The sequence below is a fragment of the Balaenoptera borealis genome (genome assembly GCF_965194805.1).
Source record: "Balaenoptera borealis genome assembly, chromosome: 1".
NCBI classification, from domain to species: domain Eukaryota; kingdom Metazoa; phylum Chordata; class Mammalia; order Artiodactyla; family Balaenopteridae; genus Balaenoptera; species Balaenoptera borealis.
In genome coordinates this window covers 73,653,092-73,666,079 of record NC_138860.1, presented here as the reverse complement: position 1 = coordinate 73,666,079, position 12,988 = coordinate 73,653,092, and the positions used below count along the sequence as shown (strand labels likewise).

The 12,988-nt window shown below is 45.2% G+C and overlaps 1 protein-coding gene across 5 annotated transcripts in view; it reads left to right on the top strand.

Moving 5' to 3' along the window:
- PBX1 (PBX homeobox 1) overlaps positions 1-12,988 on the top strand; it is a 318,235-nt gene that overhangs the window by 218,919 nt on the left and 86,328 nt on the right. For 4 of the 5 annotated variants that reach the window (XM_082406234.1, XM_082406236.1, XM_082406232.1 and 1 more), the window contains exons 3-4: positions 5,620-5,864; positions 11,922-12,112. In XM_082406234.1, the coding sequence (XP_082262360.1) occupies positions 5,620-5,864; positions 11,922-12,112 (436 nt within the window). Of the gene's footprint in view, positions 1-1,145; positions 1,656-5,619; positions 5,865-11,921; positions 12,113-12,988 lie in introns of those variants that run through there. The other variant, XM_082406233.1, reaches the window with a different exon arrangement.

Genomic DNA, 12,988 nt, shown 5'->3' with positions numbered 1-12,988 from the left:
AACAAATAAAAGGTGTTAACTGTGATATTTTCAGGAGGCAGGCACTTTGCTCTCTTTCTAAAAAAATGCAAGGACAACGGATTCCTGTCCCAGTACTTCTGTCCAAAGTTCTGAGCCCCTGGGAGATGGCAGAGCAGGGCTGTGGGTGAGGCTGGCAGAGCTTCCCTCCCCCAGCTTTCCTGGTCATGTGTGTTGAAGAACAGCTCGTGGACAGTGGAACAATTGCATGGAGGTTAAGTCTTGTGCCTTCAAATCAAGCAAAGAGGTTGGCCAGAAAGTGTGAGGGCTCCCATCCTGGGGAGAACGCCCCATGCGCTTTCCCAAACCACCTGTCTGTTGGGTGGCTATCTCTATCATCTCTCTCTGTCTCTCAGCCCAGCTTTGGGTCCCTGGACTGCTGTCCGAATCTGAAGACAGCCCTCTCCGTAGATCTGCCCTCCTTCCCTGCTGCCTGCCCCACCCGTGGAAGTATGAATCTAAGCGGGGGCATTTTCCCCAGCTCTGAAATAACCTGGGACAGGAAACAGCCGAACCCTCCCAGTCCGACCAATCCTTGGTGAAGAAAGAGTGCCCTCTAGTGGGCATTGTCTGGAGCTGCTCCGGATCCATGTCACAGCTCAGCCAAGGACAAAACAACCCGCTGGTGGCCCTCCTGCCAGGGATCTCGAATCTGCCTTTGGGTTTGGTTTGTTTTTCTCCTTGTGTGAAGAAAAATAAATAAAGAACAGCAGGAGACCAGTTGTGAGAGCAGCTCCGACAGTGCTCTGACAGCCTCCTTACCTTGGGAGGTTCACCGAAGAACCCCAGGGCCAGTGATGGCAGCAAGGTAGACCGTGACATCGGGTGCTTTTTAAAGGGCATGTGACAATTTCTATATACATCACTTACCTGTCTTGGCCGGTCTCTTCCGTGAGGGGTTAGATTTGTGAGAAGGAAACTCTATTTAAGAATGATTACCGAAAGGGTTAAATATCTTGTTGGGTGACCCTCCGTGGAGAGCAAATCCACCGCAGTTGATTTCATTTTTTTTGGTAGTGGAAGTGTACAGATCGGACTGTTAAAACCCTGTATGTACTGGCATAAACAGGGGATTTTTCCCTTTAAAACCTGTTTCAGTAAAAGCTGTTGGGTGGGGAGCATAGAGAGGCGGGGGCTAGGGAGGGCACAGGACACCCATCAGGGGAGCAGAAACCTGATCATATGTGATGGTTGCTGGATTAGGTAACAGCTCCGCTGGTTGAAATTGGATCTTGGAGGGTGAGTGTTAACATCTCTGGTGTCCTGGCGAAAGGTTCATTTGAGACCTGCATGGTGCCCCAGAGATAAAAAAAGAGCTTTTAAATAATCATTTTGTCTCCTACTTGCCAGAGTGCCGGCTTCAAGCAGTAAATAGGTAGCATCACTCTGCTTAGACATAGCGGCCTTTTCATTTATTTATTTAATGTTGGTGGGATTTTTTTTTTTTTTTTTTTTTAACTCCCTGGCCGAACAGTTTCTCGTACCAGTGAATCTCAACACCCATGTTTACAGTGGTACATTCGGATCCTGCTCCTTCTGGGAAGAAATCTGTACACGCAGGGTTGTTTATTGGTCCATCCGGGCCTCTGCCCAGCACACATACACAGCCCAAGACCCTCAGAACCAGAATCTTCCATGTAAAGTAGTGGAAGAGGAAGGTTTTCTTTTGCTTATATTGTGTATGCGTGTGTGTGTGTGTGTGTGTAGTTATGGTGGTGGTTCTGACACATACTCTGAAATTTCTATTTTCACAATCATTTGAGTATAATTTAAAGGGTGTAATTTGGAGAAGACTGTTGGGTTTTTTTGTTTTTCCACGTTTTTCTGTTCTTTTATTTTCTTCAAATCTCTGGTTTGGGGCCAATTTCTGTGTCCTGAACTCTGAGTATAAATGCAAGCAACATTGATGTTATGGTACATTGTATTTCTAGCATACCAATTTCTTCTTGGCCACATTTAGAAATCAATTATATTAAATCTTAGGGAATCCAAATTTCTTTTTGAAGAGTATTTGTTTACAGGATTCATCAAATTATATAAAAGCTAAGCGAAATGATAACACTCTTAACTGTGCGTGTGTGTTTTTTTTCCCCCAACTAAATGTATCTTTCGTACCTGAGGGGGGGGAAAAAAAAGAGTCAGTATAGATTACGGCTTTACCCTCTGTGATGGTCCTGGAACTTCTTTGGTGGGTAGGGGGTTACGCTGTATCCTTTCAGTGTCCTTGGCCAGCTTTAGCAATTTCCTTTCTTATTTCATTTAAAACCAGTTAGATTTCAAAACCAAGAAAAATATTAATTAGGTAGGTGTACAGAGTTTGTGTGGACGTTTTGTGCTTCCCGTTGATTGTTTAAACGAAAAAGTGGGGCATGGGCGTGGGTGCAACTGAGAGAGGCTGGAAAGGGAAAATATTCTCAGAGGTAAATATTGGGCACATGGGAAATACTAGTAGTAACATGCCCATCTAGTCACCTACCTAGTACCTGGAGGAACTAGTACCAGCACTTTGGTCTGTGCATGCCTATCTCTTTGCCTCTCCTTCTCCTCTCATAACGAATTGAACTTTGCTAGAGGAATAAGCTAATGGGCTGAGCAAGTCGGTCTTAAGCACAGGTGCTGTCTGACGATGCCCATCATCACCTCAGGTAAGGCAGTGTTCAGGTGGCCCTAGGAAAGCACGTCTTCACCATTAAGATGACATGATTATTTTTTGCTTTGCTACCGTTGTTGCGACCAGAAACCATTCCGAGATCTGTCAGTGCTGGATCCATCAGGAAGGATTGTTATAGAGTGATGAGGAAGAGGCACCACTGCCTGGCTCAGGTGTGACCAGCCTCAGCATCTTGGGGACGTTTCCCGTCAGCCGAAGTTTGCAGCCTCTTCTGGGATACACTGGCCATATCAGTGTCAAGTTTTGCCTCAGCACCAATTTTTTAATGATCAAGCAGAAGTGCAACAGTTACAGAATGGCTCAGAGTTGGTCTTCTTTTTCTTTTTTCATTCGTAAATGGCCCATAGATACTTTTCGTTGGTAAAGTAATTAAAATTCATTCAATAAAATCCACTGGGGAAACATCCATAAACCCCACGTAAATGCCCTCACCTGGAAGAATTCACTGGGCTGTACAGGCGAGGAAGGAGGGGTTCCTGGGCTCTAAGCCCAGCTGCTTGGGGGGTCACATTCTTTTCCACACCTCTTAGGGACTGGTATTCAGGAAATGGTTACTGCATTCATTTCCTTTCTTAAGGAAACCTTTGTCAGTGGTGATATGTTCTTCTGAGAACTTTGTAGATCTGAGTAAATAAATTCAAGGAACTGAATAACATGACTAAATCTTTATTATTCTAAGATCAAAGGGACAGTTTCCCATTACAAAAGAAGGATGTCATTGGAAAAAGGTCCACAGAATAAACCTCCACGATCCCCTAACCTGTGCCATTAACAATGTAGCAATTTTATTTTAGTGCAGCAGAATATTAAAAATTCAGATGCGAGAGGAGAACCTGGGTCCTGAAGTGTGGGCTTGTTGTGTGTCGGGGTGGACTTGCTTCTTTCCTCCCCAGCTAACTGCCTTCCCCAGGTCCTCCCTTCCCTCCTCCCGTCCTTTCTCACTTCATGGGGTGTGGAGGGCACGTGTCTCTACCCTGTGCCTTTAATTCTCCTGCTCCTAACCTCCACCCCTGGTCCACGTGGCTTGACCTTCCACTTGACTGTCTCCTGTTTCATGAAAGCAAAGCTGCCCTTTTCCTTTTAGCACAGGAATCGGGCTTTCCTTTGAAACAACTTCCAAGGTTGCTTCTTGTCATGCCTGTTAGAAGCCAGGAGCATGTGGACACAGCCAGCAGTTAATGCTGGTATTATACGTGACGAAATGCCCTGAATGTCTACATGTCCCCTCGGATTGAGCTCAGATCCGCCTTCCCTGTCACAACCCCGTGGGGCTGGCTTGCTCGGGCTCAGGAGACAACTGCACCTGGCACCGTCCCCGTGGTGCTCACCAGATGCAACGTGGCTGGAAACAGCTCTGGACTCTCTGGCTGCGCCAGCGCTCACATACCCACCGGGCCGCGTAGACCCTGCCATCTCCATCCCCAAGATGTGAACGAGCATGGGACGCTTCTCCTCTGTCTTTAATCATGTTCCTCCTTTCCTACCCTCAATTTGTTTTTTGTTTTTTTTTAAAGGTTTTACTCTTTTTTTTTAAATTTTATTTATTTATTTATGGCTGTGTTGGGTCTTCGTTTCTGTGCGAGGGCTTTCTCTAGTTGCGGCAAGTGGGGGCCACTCTTCATGGCGGTGCGCGGGCCTCTCACTATCGCGGCTTCTCTTGTCGCGGAGCACAGGCTCCAGACGCGCAGGCTCAGTAGTTGTGGCTCATGGGCCTAGTCGCTCCGCGGCATGTGGGATCTTCCCAGACCAGGGCTCGAACCCGTATCCCCTGCATTGGCAGGCAGATTCTCAAACGCTGCGCCACCAGGGAAGCCCCCTCAATTTGTTTTTAATTGGAAATTCTTTTTGTGTTTGCTCTCAACAAAGGTTTGGCTGCTGACGACTAAACTGGGCTCAGATGAGTGATTTACTTTATGGCAGGTTGTATGAAGGTAGTAAAAAGAGACTGCCTAGCTCTTCTGCTGATTTACTAAATCACTTGATCTCTTTCAGTCCAAATCACCCCCTCATCCCCCGCAAAGGGTCATGGTGTTTTAATAAAGAGCAGCCTCTAACAGAGCTGAGCCTCCTCTATCCTATCAGAATACCGGCTTCTCTGCATCCCTGAGACAGCTTGTTAAAAGGACCTCACCCTTGTTTGTACCAGGATGGAGTTCTTATCACCCAGAACAGATTGATCTCAATGTGGGGAGATAGAAATCCCTAGTCCAGGGGAGAGGTCTTAACACTTCACTCCAAATTAACTGGATTTGCCTGGCTTAGATTATTTTGGAGATGAAAATTTAGGCTGATCGAATATTACAAAGTCAATGAGTGTAAAACCACAACCTCACAGAAATCTAAAATTAGAAATGAAGAAGGAAATGCTCTTCCTTGAATTAAAATTTGGCAGTTTGGGGATGAAAGTGAAAATTATATTGCTATAGTTAAGTTTTTTTGTAGATTTGAAATTTCTTTCACTGTGGTAAAATATACATAACCTAAAATCTATCATTATAACTATTTTTAAGTGTACAGTCCAGTGGCATTAAGTACATTCGCATTGTTGTGCAGCCATCACCACCCCCCATCTCAAGAACTTTGTCATCTTCCCAAAATGAAACTCGGTACCGGTTAATCACGAACTCCTTATCCCCCCCTATCCCCGCAGCCCGTGGTACCCACTGGTCTACTTTCTGCCTCCATCAATTTGACTATGCTAGGTACCTCATATGATGGGATATAATTAATTTGGGGAACAAAGCAAATCTCTCCTTGCATTTTCTCCTCCTCCAATTCCTCTCTTTTTCCAACCCGTTGCTCAGATGCCATATTGCAAGTAATTTGAGACTTAGCCAAATGATACATTGGGAGTTTTTTGTTGTTGTTTTTAAAATTTGCTTCGTGGGGTTACTATTAACTCCTCCCCACTCTTTTGGGTCTTCCTGCAGTTTTGAGTATCCGGGGAGCGCAGGAAGAGGAGCCAACAGACCCCCAGCTGATGCGACTGGACAACATGCTGCTGGCGGAGGGCGTGGCCGGGCCAGAGAAGGGTGGCGGCTCGGCCGCGGCGGCTGCGGCGGCGGCAGCTTCTGGAGGCGCCGGTTCCGACAACTCGGTGGAGCATTCTGATTACAGAGCCAAACTCTCACAGATCAGACAAATCTACCACACGGAGCTGGAGAAATACGAGCAGGTAACCACAGCCCTGTGGGGTCTGGGCACCCCCCCAACCCCGCCCTTCAGGAAAAGGGCGGAGGCATCAGGAAACTCAGGGCTGTGGACCCCGAGGCGTACAGCCTTTCCTGGAGACTGACATCTGGGGTCCAGCATTTCCGGCCTCACCCCAGAGCCACTTGCTGAACCTGAGCCCACCAAGTCCTTGGTGTCCACTGTTGAAAACCCGGGCAAAGTAGAGATAAAGCCATTAAAAAAAAATCGAAGTTGTAAATGATGATTTCAGGAAACGTCCAGAGTCAATATAAGGAAAACTCAGTCCCTGGAGCTCTGGAGTGTTTCCCTATGGGCATGCAGCCCCGGGGCTCTCAGGGTGTTATAGGTCATGAGCAGAGTCACCACCTGACCTGGGGGAGGTGGGTGGGCTCCTCTGGCCCTTGTCTGCTCGTTCATTAGGAGGATTCCTCACCACCCTGGTGCTCATGGAATCCTGTGGGAACTGATACTAAAGCCCCTCACTCTACCTAGATTCGGTTCGAATGGGAGTCAAACATGTTCTGCTTTTTATGTATGGTATGCATATACGAGACACACCTCCCGCTATAAGAAGAGTAGAGGGTCTCAGGGGACCCCTGGAGTCAGATAAAGTTGAAATACAGTCCTGACACTCCACTAAATGGTCTCTGGGATCCAGTGGTCCACATACTATACCCTAAAAGCTGGTGGTATTTGGCAAGGAGCTGTGGATTTGGAGTCTAGGATATCAAAGAGGCATAAAAATCATAGGAAAGAAAGGCTAAGAAAGGCTTTAAGTCATAGAACAGTATATAAATGTTGTACGGTATTCTAATTATAATAGTGCCTCTCTCTACTAGAGGACCCCCCCCCACACACACACACATGTGAATTTAAATATCAATATTGTTTCCTCTGGTCAGTATGAGCAATACGACTTTATTAGGAGTCCCTTAACATCAGGCTTTCCTCCCATTATTTAGCTGACAGATATATTTGTTGTCATGTCTTTGGATGTGACATTGTCCTGAAGTTCTAAGTTAACTTACTTTCATTAAATTGTTAGGTTTATGGCTTTCTTTTCTTTTTTAAGAGTCACAGAAGAAGGGGGAGAAAAAGCAAAAAGTGGAAGACCCTGTACTGTCCACTTATGACTGTCTAGGTAGAAGGCAAATGCAAACTTAATAGAAAATTTAAATTTTAAAATAGAAATAGGCATTTTAAAATTTAAAGTGAAGAAAGTTTCATTATTGCAGTCCTATCTACCTTTGAAATGGATTTCTACAAAGTCCCTTCTCTTATGAGGGAAAAAAAGGTGTGAAGCTGGAAGCCAAGCGTGGTGAATTTCAGCCATCAGACAGGTGTATGGAGGGTTCAAGGGGAGGAAAATAAAAGCAATCTTGTGGTAAGAACCTGTGGATCACCACCTCCCACCTTCTTGGGAAAGAACAAACATTCTTATCACGGTGTAGGCTCATGTAGACATTTCCTCAGTTCCCAGGAGAGGCTGAGCTCAGGTAAGCTGGCTGATCTATGACAGCTTCCCCACCTGGGCCATCATGTTAGGGTTCAGAGTCTGCCCCAACCAATGGGATAACTTGGGAAGACACATGGGGACATTTGCTGACAAGGTCCCTAGCTGGCCTCTTGGGTTCTTCCTACTCTGTGCTTTCCCTATTTTACCTTCACTGCTAAGTTTGGCCTCTGGCATAACAACCTATCTAGACCTAGTATCCAGGTTAACTCCTGCCAAACTCCAGGGGTACACGAAGAGTGTGGCTTCCTCCCTAAACCCGTAACTGGAATGGATGTTACGCTGGATGGTGTTTAAAACTGGCTTTCTTCTTAGCTCAGGTTGCCAGCAACATAGATGAACGGACTGTTTCCTTGATTTAACCCCCCCTTGTCTCACTCTTCCAGCCTCATCCAAAATGACTAAAGCACTTTTGTCAACCTAACTGCACTTGTTCCTCAAGGTAATTTTAAGGTTGGGTCCTCCAGACAGGTACCGTCATCATCTCCATTTCGATACAGGTGAGGAACTGGAGGTCAAAGAGGTTAGGTGATGTATCTGGGTCACACATCCAAAGGAGGGACAGAGTTGGCCCTGGAAGCCAGATTTTGACCCTTAGCCCAAGGGCTTTTATTGGAACAATACCCAGCCGCACTTAATATGGAACAAGTGTGGACGTCTGTAGACGATGAAGTAACCGGCTTGACCTCTCTGTTACTTTCATGGACTAGATTGATGCTAAGAGAGGCTAGTGATAAAAAAAATATTCTCCTTCAGAAACTTCTCATAGATACCTACCTATTCTAAATAATAATCATGCTGGAAATTGGGAACTTAAGGAAAAACTCCATCAGTACAGAGCAAATTAGGTAAATGTAGTAGTAGTCTGTATTTGTTATTCTTAAAAAACAGTAAAAAATCATTTCCTTATTTCTTTAGGCATTTTCTGGGTAAGAACTGAATACTGTTTAACATACTCTATGTGCTTAATAATTTATTAATATTAGTTGTATTGTTAATTATAGTAAATAGCAGATTGTAAGGAAATTATGCCATTAACCTTCTAGCTAGTATGTCTGAGAGATAGATCTTCTTCATTTTTTTCTGTAAGCATTCCTTGCGGGAGCTTTCTTAAAAATAGGAAACCTTAGTAAAAATGTCAGTCTCTGTTTTAGTAGTACCTAGATGGTTACCAAACTGACTATTTAAGAGTTGATTCTGTTGTTTTGGTTTGTTTTGTTTTGTTTTTAGTTTGGTGATGGTAGATAACCAGAGGGTCAATTAGCTTTCCAGTAAGTAGCTACCATAACCCTACTCACCCCTCCCCCACTCCCCCCCCCCAAAAAAAAACCCAACATGAATCAGCCATTGTTTCACCCTGAGGTTATTAGATAAAGAAGGCTTCTAGAGACTTTCATTCAAAAGAAAAGAAGGAAATTGTTTTATTCATTAAAAGGGGCTGATAAAACACTTTTTCAGCAGATCATGTTGGAAGCTAAGGTATTTAAGAGCTGGCATATTCTAATAGATAAAACTGTGGTATCCAGAAACCTGAATTTTGTTCCAAGTGCTATTCTAAAAACCGATACTCTTGTAGTTTTGCAGAGTTCTTCACTTTTCAGTTTTTGTGAATAATGCTGCCAGGGCATTGACGAGGCTCAGTCTCTAAGGCCGAACCGGGGTGGGATAGGTCCATTCACAGCCGAGAAAGTCTTAAAATCCCAATCACATTCGTTGCTGAAATTGGCAGCCAAATCCAGTTTGAAGGAGTAAGAGAAGAAGGTGGGCTGAAGAGAAGTGCAGGAAGGAGGCTTCAAGTCTAGGATTAAATTGCTTAAACTCAAGCAGGACTTTCTAAGAGAGCTTCTCTTGGGTAGGCTGCTCCCAGAAGGGCCTTTGCCCTGGAACTTGGGACGTCTCCTTTCAGAAAGCGTCCACTTTCTGGGGGCAGCTGGAGGGGTAGCTCCAGAAGGTGACCACCTTTAGGACAATCTGCAGCAGAGTCTCCTCTGTCACAGAAACCTTCAGCCGGCGAGGGTCCTATTTAATTAACGCTTGTCATCCCCACTCTTCCCATTCCATCAGGAGCGCCCGACTTCATGGGAGCAGCACAGCTGCGGAAGGTGCCGAGCTTGGGGGAACCGAGGAGGAGGCGTGGGTAGTTCAGGTCCTGGAAAAATCTGGAACACTGTGTTCTGTCTGTCTAAAATGGACTTGCAACTCCTCTGCACTGTCTGTTGTGTGTTCCCGAGCAGCTGCCTTGCTGCGCCTCAGCAGTGGGTGAAAAGACTCCACTGTCTGTTTGGGGCAGAGCAGAAAGGGGCCCGGGATCCAATGCCCTAAATAAGCATCAGATATTGTGAGTATTTTTATTCACCGTAATGAAGCACATCATTATTAGCCGAGCACTGTGGCTTCCCAGCAGAGAGCAAGTGCACTTGACAATACCTCCTTCACGTCCAGCCCCTCCTCCCTGTGAGCCCCCCATCAAGGGCGGAGGCTGCAGCCCAGTGGGGGCTGAAGCGTTTCTCCAGAAAACCGCTTAGGATGCCTGCAGTGTGCCTCCCCCCGCCACGCCCCACCCCGACTTCTCATAGACTTGCCGCCAACTCGCTGCCAGGTTTTACCTCCCTCCCTTGTTGAGGGTGAAGGGGCAGTTGAGGTTGGGGAGAGATGAAGCTTATACTAAGATCTTGTGTTTAGGTAGCAGTTTTCTTAGTAAGAGCAAAATGCTATTGGACCTGATCTTCTGTGGCTTTTGTCTTCAGCATATGCCTGCAGAGTAGAAAGAAGGTGTTTGTGACCCCCTTTAGTTTTACCACGGGGCAGACTGAAGCCTGGAGAGGTTTGCCCAATCGTGATCCTATGCTGGGTTTCTAAGTTCTCTGTACTTGGAAGAGATAATAATGACACAATTTATATGGCCAGACACAAAGATAGTAACTCATGTAGTCCTTACCACACCCTTTGAGGTCCTGTCATCCCCATTTCACGAATAGGGAAGACGAGATACAAGGATCTTACATAACTAACCAAGGCCCCAGAGCGAAGTGAGTTCCAGCACAGGATCTGAACGCAGGCAGTCTGTGCTCTTAGCCCACTGCTACGTTCATGTGAGTGATTTATTCCATCTGTAGGTCACTGCACAAGTGCCTGGGCGCTGCTAGCCTTGCTGAAGGGTTAGGAATGATTAAATCCACTCTCGGACAAATAAAAACGAAGTACTGAGTAGTGAAAGGATTTGCCCACATACTCACGGAGGCAGGTCAAAACCCAGGCCTCCCAGCCCCCAGTGTAGACACAGCCCAGTGGATGCATCTGCCTTTGTATCTTTGGCCAGCCAACCTCGAAGGATTTCTTGGAGAAATGAACAGGAAATATGTTATTGTTACTGCATAATTGACAACTATGAAGGGCTTAGTGCTGTAAAAAACAAGGGCAATGCTGTGTTAGCATCAATGGGCGTGTTTCCGCTGTTAATATTAAGTTGAACCCTTTGAGTCCTTAGTTCTTCAACTCTCACAGCATCAAGTTGCCTTTTTTTGTTACAATCTTATACAGGTTTACAACATTACTGTGAGTTAACCTGTGAGTAGATATTTTATTGAATGTTCACTAATAAAACCAGACTACAGAGATGATAAGTAATAGTAACTAAGAGAAAGGGCAGTGGTGTTCTGAGAAGCAGGTTCAGGGTCTGGGAAAGAACAGACACCCTGGCCTGGATGAGGAAGCGTTCAGGTCCTGCCTCAGCTGCTGTTTTTTTGCTGTGGGCCTTCATCTCTTGGAGCCACAGTTTTCCCAACTGTAAAATAAGGAGGTGGGAAAAATGATCTCCAGTTTCACTTCCAGAGCTGAGAGTATGTTGGTCTCTAACCTGAGAGTTTTCCTTTCTGCAGGGATAACTCCTGAATCCTCTAATCCATATTTTGATGCTGTTTGTTTTTTTTTTTTTTTAACCTAGTCCCTTTGTGTTATAGACATAGCAGATCTTCAGAAGACCAGCATAGGAGGGAGTTCTTACGATAAAACTAGAAGTAGAAATAGATTGATGAGAAATCTCCCAGAAGAGTTATCAGAGCTTTTAACTCCATGATTCCACTCTTCGGGCTGTTTATGCTAAATTGAATATTTGGAAGCTTTAACACATCAGAGATAAGGGCAAGGCAGAAAGTTCATGCTACATTTGACCCCAAACTCTCTTTGACTGTTAACATTGGGGTGAAGGGTTGTGAAGTGTGTTTTATACTAGTATTCATGTTCTCATCTTTCATAGTAGTAAAATCATGAAAAATAATTGATTTTGAAAAATAATTAAGAATTTTCTTTTCCCTTTAAAAAAATCCACATCATGGCCAAAAATTATAATCAAATGGGCTGAAAGGGATCTCCAGGCATCATTTATTTTTTCTGATTTGACAAAATGCCACAAACTAGCCCACTTTCCTTACCTGCACACGTCTCTAGAAAGACCTACACAGCCTCACATCAAGTGTGCTGAGGCTTGGACCCTCACCACACCCCATGTCTGTCATCCTGCCATTCCAGGCATGTAATGAGTTCACCACCCACGTGATGAATCTCCTGCGAGAGCAAAGCCGGACCAGGCCCATCTCCCCGAAGGAGATCGAGCGGATGGTCAGTATCATCCACCGCAAGTTCAGCTCCATCCAGATGCAGCTCAAGCAGAGCACGTGTGAGGCCGTCATGATCCTGCGTTCCCGGTTTCTGGATGCGCGGTGAGTCCCCAGGAGGGGGTCTGTCCTTGGGGAGAACCACTGATCCAGGGTTGGAATCCACGGCTGTCCCTCTCCAAAGACTCCGTTGTCATCATGTTCAAGGCTGAGCCAAGTGGTAGCCTGAGAAACGTTCTTAGGTCAGGGAAAGGAGTGCTGAAAGGGTGGATTACCATTGGTTTTATACGGCTCCAGGAAAATGTGTCATGGGAGGGGATATTTTTTACGGCCACTGCTACTCACTCTTCATGAGAAGCAAGGATGACTTAGCTACAGGGACAGAAAAAGCAGGACTTTCTGTTTTCATACCACTAGGGGTCTCTTTCACAGGAATAGGTTGTAACTATGGGCCCATACGGTCTTACTAGATACTGCAATGACATATTTTCTCCACGAAAGTTCCGATTGAGAGCTGGGAATCTTTGCCACAGTACATGTAGGCAGAGAGGGCACCCAGTTTGATTCAACAAATATTTATAACTAGATTACCATGTGTCCTACTCTGGGCTGAGTTTTAGGGGCACAAAGATGAAAAGATGAAGAAGACGTGGTCCCTTGGGCATAGAGGGGCAAGGGACTGGTCTGATATGGGCCAGATTTTCAATCAAGATTTGATGTTTTCTATCTGACATTAACTTGTGACCTAATTTGTGAGGTCAAAGAATTCAGTTGAAATCACGGATAGAAAGGTCCTTTATGACAAAAACTGAGACTATAGAACAAATAATCAATTCTTGGTCCTCCTACCCTCTAGACCAGTGGATTTGTACAAATCCCTTTGATTTCTTTGGCTTCTGATATCCAGCCTGTAAAATGGTGATATCATATCTTTCATCTACTCTAGGGGAGTGTGTTGATAATTGATCTAATAAATAAGTT